Source organism: Antechinus flavipes, chromosome 2 (genome assembly GCF_016432865.1).
Source record: "Antechinus flavipes isolate AdamAnt ecotype Samford, QLD, Australia chromosome 2, AdamAnt_v2, whole genome shotgun sequence".
In the NCBI taxonomy this organism is placed as follows: Eukaryota; Metazoa; Chordata; class Mammalia; order Dasyuromorphia; family Dasyuridae; genus Antechinus; species Antechinus flavipes.
The window spans coordinates 229,942,660-229,948,940 of record NC_067399.1 but is presented as its reverse complement, the minus strand read 5'-3'; the positions used below and the strand labels follow the sequence as shown (position 1 = coordinate 229,948,940).

At 43.8% G+C, this 6,281-nt stretch overlaps 1 protein-coding gene across 1 annotated transcript; it reads left to right on the top strand.

The window, feature by feature from the left end:
• The first annotated feature begins 1,395 nt into the window (after nt 1-1,395).
• On the top strand, nt 1,396-6,001 carry PPIA (peptidylprolyl isomerase A). The gene is made up of 5 exons (XM_051976427.1): nt 1,396-1,579; nt 4,351-4,381; nt 4,472-4,560; nt 4,727-4,899; nt 5,661-6,001. Exons 1-5 carry the CDS (start codon nt 1,511-1,513, stop codon nt 5,794-5,796), a joined length of 498 nt encoding a protein of 165 aa, XP_051832387.1. The 5' UTR covers nt 1,396-1,510; the 3' UTR covers nt 5,797-6,001.
• The last annotated feature ends 280 nt before the right edge of the window (nt 6,002-6,281 follow it).

Sequence of the window (6,281 nt, the reverse complement as noted above, 5' to 3'; positions counted from 1 at the left end):
TCATTCAACAAGAGTTCTATCATGTCATCGACCAGGGACTACTTATGGATGATCTCTAGGTTTGAGAAAGTTGCACTGCTGAGAGATCCTTAATTTGAAAATAAATAAATAAACAAACAAATAAATAAATAAAGTCTGGCTAAGATTAATTAGTTAAAAGCTTAGAAGACAGGACTGTTCTGTTCCATGTGGAATTTCATTGAATTCTTTGCCAAATTGAGTTTGTAATTTTTTAATTTCCTATTCTTCAAATCTGACAACTAGCAAAGGTTCAATTCTCACTCTATTATCCCACTCCCTAAAGAGTCATACTTTCATCCCAAACTAATTTCCTGTTAGCAGCCTGTTATCCCAAATTCCTTAAAAACAGACAAGCCCATAACTCTCCATCTTTCCACCAGGGATATTTTGCAGTTGGAAAGGACCTTAGACACGATCTAGTCCAAGCCTTTTATTGCCAGATGAGAAAGCAGGCTGGAGATGAAAGGGCACCCAGAGTAGGAGAGGTTTGAAGATAGGCCCTGTCTCCATATCCAGATCTCTCTGCACAAAATCCATTTTGCTTTCCTGGCCGAAGATTTTTTTGGCAAGGATTTTTTTATTTGGAGTCAAAATGACTACTTCCTTTTTCACCTAAATTTGGGGTTTTCTTATCCCTATCAAAATATTTGATGCAGCAGAGAAAAATTGTACATTAAAGTAACCAGGGATCCTCAAAACAAAACAAAACAATAAAACCAAAATGAGTATTCCCAACATGTCTCTCAATAATAGAAATTTGTATTTGCATTCCCAATTCACTTAATGAGATTGTTGTCCCCAAGTGTCCCTCTTCACATGGGGTGAGCCGGGAGAACTCGCTCCCAGAGACCCAGGTTAGAAGAACAGGCTGTTTTTAGCGGAATTATTCTTCCCAGCTAGCCTGTCTGCTTCGACCTTGACAAACTGACCTTGGGTCTGTGGCCTCAGTTACCCCCCTCTGCAAAATGGGGAGACGAATCGCCATGGCTTCCTAGCTAGATGTTTCTCTATTTCTCCATCCTCAACCCTTTGAGCCTCTCCTTTTTTTTTCTTCGTGCTTCCTCCTTTTTCCACCACCACCTCAATCCATCCTCCATCTCCCCAGTTCCCGGCCCGCCCAGTGCAGCAGCAGCAGCCGCTGCAGCGCAGAGCGAAGGCCCGCGGGCGGGAACATTCTTTCCGTCCATCAGCGGCTACCCGCCCCGCCCCTTGGGAGACGCCCTCCCTCTATCTTCCTCCCTCCACTCCCCTTCCATTGGTCTACGGTGCTATCACTCAAGCTGGACAGCCTCCTTTATTGGTGAAGACTGCTGTGGCGCGTCAGGCGGGTGGGTGGGGCTCAGACCCTGTATAAAAAGGGTGGGGCGGCCACGCTCGCGCCGCTTTGCAGACGCCGCCGCCGGGAGTCCTCGTCTTCGTCCCATCCGCCGGACATCGATCCCCGCCGCCTCTGTCTTCGCCGTCGCGCCCAACCCAGGCATCCGTGGCCATGGCCAACCCCCGCGTGTTCTTCGACATCGCCGTCGACAACGAGCCCCTGGGCCGGATTACTTTCGAGGTGAAAGGCGGTGGGATTGATGGATGGGTGTGGGGACGGGATGGGCTGAGCCTGGGGGCCATGTAGCCACCGTCTTGCTTCTCTGGTTGAATGATGGAGGAGAAGATGGGGGCCAGTCCTGCCCTGCCTGGTAGTCCAGGTCTCGTCGCCCGAGCCACTGGGGTCCTCGAGCTGGGGCGGAGGAGCGGGGCCGCCTCGGGGCGAGGGACGGGAGGGTGGTGGCGGCCGCAGCGGCGCCATTTCCTTTGCACCCTGCGAAGGGGCCATTTTGGAAGGCGGGCGGGCAGCGAGGGAGAGGACGGGAGAGGGGGGGAGACTGGGGGCGGCGGGGCAGACAAAGGCAGGCGGGTGGCCTGGCTGGGGCTGGGTGGGGGTTGGGAGGGTGGAGAGTGGGGGCGGGGCGCGCGCAGCGGGGGTGAGGGTGGGGGAGGGGGCGCGAGCGCGAGGCAGCCGCAGTCCGCGCGCACCGCCCCAACCCCCTCCAGCACGTGGCGCAGCCTAACGGGGTAATGGGGGGAGGGGTGCGGCAGAGAGAGGGAGGCCGAGACCGGCGCGTCTCCAGCCCTGCAGAGCGCCCACCTGCCGCTAGTACCCGGCCCTCGGCTGCAGTTTGGCCCCCCTCCACGTGGCGTGCGGACTGCAGCTCTAGGGCCTCGGCCCTCTGTGCACGTGCTTCGGGGGAGCCCCCAAGCCGGCGCAGTGCCCGGCAGCCTCTTCACGCCCAGAGCCGGAGCTAAAATTCTTGGCCCCTTGGAGGCATTTTTAATGGTTGCTTGGCCATAGAGACGGGTGGCGGTGTCTCAGGGGTGCCTTATGAAAAAAAAAAGCCCTTTTTTTTTCTTCCCTTAATCAGTTCACGTAATTGATTTTAAAATCACATGCAGGGAAACGCCCCAACAGTCTTATGACTACGGCCCTCAAAAGGGTGGGGAAAGAAAGCTTGACTTTGTTTTGGGAGAGATAATGCCAAATTGGTACTAAAGAGTTACTTTTTTTGGAAAGGGCAAATTTGGGTGGCTTACCTCATAAATGGTGATCATGGCGGAAGATTACTTAAAAAAAATCCGTGGAACGGAAGGTTCTATCTAGATTTGCATTAAATAAATAGAAATTTTAATTTGATAACTGTTAAAACTCGAGTTGTCCAAAGGCTGTTTTCAAAGCAGTTTATTTTTAGAAGAAAATAACTCTCTTAGAAATGAACACTAAAGAGTTTAAGTAGAAAACCTTTTTTAAGCAAACATTCTGCTTATTCACAGTGCTTTTCCTCTGCAGTAAAAAGCACTGGTGACTGTTAATTGTGGGAGGAGCTCTCTCATCCTAGGACTGCCTTCCCGCAGTGGATTAGGCAGGTTTAACCCGAGGTTACCAATGGAAATGGAGCATGTTGATTGAATGTAACGCTTTTGAGAATCAGCCATTTCTGAAACATGAAAGAAATTAAAATTTAAAGTTCCTCCTTAAGGATTTTAATTTTCATAGTTTTAGATAATTTTCTCATTGATTTTTTTTTTTTTATCTGTAACGAATAGGAATTCTAAATCGGTTCATTTTGTTACAGTAGTGGGTTCTTTTTAAGTTGAAACTTGTCCAGAAAATCTAGTTGGGGGTAAACTTGAATTAATACATTATAGTTCATGTTTCTCTCTGTATGAAAACATGGTTTCATTTGAGTGGTAAGATAATGGTGAAAGAAAATGTGCAGGTGAAACCCTTTAAGTAAAGCACTTAAACTTTCAGTTAAAAGTATTGCATATTGAAAACTTTTATAAAGACTTAAAAAGAAAATACAAGTTCAGGGAAAATTGGGAAATTTAAAAGACTACGGATCAAAGAATTTAGGTACTTATTCTTGCAAAAACTGCAAGAAAGAAGCAGGATTTAACTTTATATTCTATAATAGGGCAAGTGACACTTTTTAATTTGATGATTAATCATAATGCCTAATTGACTAGCTAAAGGGATTGTATTGCCACACTAAGATCTAGATTAGTATTTTTATGGCTATTCAAAATCAACAATATGCAGATCTTAGATCAAATAAAATGGATTGTCATAAAGCGAGCTGTTTAGCTTTTAAAAATGGCTTAACTGAAGATTAAATTTCATCTGATTTTCAAAATGGATCTTAATTTTTTTAATCAGGCATTTAGCACTTCACTAGATAGGAACTGACAACATTTTATAATCCTAGATTACTTAGGCCTCTGTAATGTCTAAACCATGAAAGATGATCTTTTAACAGACAACTGAAGTAGCAGCAATTTCATTAGCAGTGAATGAGCCATGTCTCTGGGCGTGCAAGTGCAACTCTAGGCATACACCACTGCACATGCCATTCTTCAGGATTAGTGGTTTGGTATTTAGCCTGAAGTTGAAGGAGAAAAATGGAAGATACAACAAAGTTGTGTTTGATAAGTGATACTGTGGGTGTGGTGCTCTCCTTTTTAAAAAAAACAAAAAAAAACATTTGACCTTAAAGGCATTTTTCCAGGAAGCATCTTCTCACTATTTCAAATAAACTGGTTCTGGAATCTTGGCATATATTTGGATCTCATGTTGCTTAAACCTAATACCAAAAGCTCTTAAAGCTCTTTTAAATATGAAATAAACCCGTTTTAGAATCCTGCTAGCATTTGGCAATAAAAATGCTGTCTCTTCAAGAATGATTCATCATTGTCACTTATAGTAGACTTTGAACTTAGATGCTAAAAAGCATCTTAACGTCTTAAGTGGGTACAACTAATCAAATATATCTTTTTCTCTTGCAGCTCTTTGCAGACAAGGTTCCAAAGACAGCAGGTTGGTTTTCTTGTTGTTTAGCAAAATTGTATTCTTTAGCTTTGGGTTTTTCTTTTAGTATTAAGTTTTCTCCGTTTTATTTCTTTGTAGAAAACTTCCGTGCCCTGAGCACTGGAGAGAAGGGATTTGGTTACAAGGGATCCTGCTTCCACAGAATCATTCCTGGGTTCATGTGCCAGGTATGGAGCATAGTGATTTCTTCCAGGATATATCCATCAACCTTGTGCCCACATTTAGGGAAGGACTCAGCCAGAATGTCAGTGTCCAGTGAATGAACCTCTGCTGTCTAGGTTACCAGTAAATATGCCAGCCTCATTCTGTATTTGATGGGATTCTTGCTTTTAGGGTGGTGACTTCACACGCCATAATGGCACTGGTGGCAAGTCCATCTATGGGGAGAAATTTGCTGATGAGAACTTCATCCTGAAGCATACTGGTCCTGGCATCTTGTCCATGGCAAATGCTGGACCCAACACAAATGGCTCCCAGTTTTTCATCTGTACTGCTAAGACTGATTGGTAAGTAACGCATAAATAAAGTTGAACTTAGGAAGTGGAAGAGACATAGCACTAGCAGTTTAATACGTGAGAGGTATAATTTCCACAAGTTTGATTTACAAAGATAACAGAATTACATTTTGCTAGCTGTTGGGAGTCACTTTTGGTTTGAATGAAAAGAACACTGGACTTCAGCTAGAGAACCTAAGTTTTAATCTTGGCTCTGGACACTACTGTGTACCTTTTAGGCAAGTCTCAATCCAATTCTTCTGAGGGATCTTGGTTTCCTCATCTAAATGAGGGGGGTTATGAACTAGATGATTTCTTGGGTACTTTCTAGCTCTAACAAAATCCTGTTCAGCCTGATAAATTTTAGCCCAAGATATTATACTTGGTTCCAAACATAAGTGACCTTTCTGATCTAATTGGCATTTGATTTGTTGGTCCTTTTTAGGTTTCCATTTAAAACTTATGACTCCTGAATTAACAGCAGTTGGAGAATCTTTACAATTGCAGTATGCTACTTTTTGACTGGCTCATAGTAAACTTTATGGTGTTTCCATTGCTTTTAGATAGAAGGTACGTTGGTCCAGTGTTTATAGTAGTCAGTTGGTTAACTAGCATCAAATTGGTAGTGACATCAACAGTACTCGGCTGTAAGTCCTGTTCAGCCACCCACTGAGAGTTGTAGCTGACTTAGGGTGGCACAACTGTTCAGATTCCTAGGCAGCAAAGCAAACTAGTCACTTAGCTTCATGATGATTCCTACTTAATTCCTTTAGGTTGGATGGCAAGCATGTGGTCTTTGGCCAAGTGAAAGAAGGCATGAACATTGTGGAAGCCATGGAGCGTTATGGTTCTCGGGATGGCAAGACCAGCAAGAAGATCACCATTGCTGACTGTGGACAACTCTCATAAGTTTTTTTGTTTTGTTTTTTGTCTTAACCATCAAACCATTCCTCTGTAGCTGGAGAGAGCACCCCTGAACCCCATCTGCTCTTACATCCCGTAATCCTTGTGCTCTCACTTGCTGCAATTCTCTTTGGATTTCATTTCCTTCTTCCACAAGTCTGGCTAGACAACAGAGTTAAGTTTATGATTATGAAATAAAAACTAAACGACACCTGAAGAGTCTCCTTTTTTCTGACTTTGGTTTGGGTTGGGCACATAATTGTATGTAGTCAATAGGATCTTAGTAAGTTTTAATAATGTTTACCAGTTTTTCTTAATTGTGAAGGAAGGTGAGTTTAGATAGCAACTTAAAAATCATCCTAATAGATTTTTTTTTTTTCTATTTTTTGCTAAGGCATTTGGGAGTAAGTGACTTGCCCCCAGGGTCACACAGCTAGGGAGTGTTAACTTTTTGAGATGAGATTTGAATTCTGCTCCTCCTGACTTCAGGG

Excerpts from the sequence above, each read along its gene's own strand:
- PPIA (XM_051976427.1), top strand. The coding sequence starts at position 1,511 with ATGGCCAACCCCCGCGTGTTCTTCGACATCGCCGTCGACAACGAGCCC. Across the intron at positions 1,580-4,350 it reads TGGGCCGGATTACTTTCGAG|CTCTTTGCAGACAAGGTTCC; the intron begins GTGAAAGGCGGT and ends TTTCTCTTGCAG. Across the intron at positions 4,900-5,660 it reads TGTACTGCTAAGACTGATTG|GTTGGATGGCAAGCATGTGG; the intron begins GTAAGTAACGCA and ends TAATTCCTTTAG.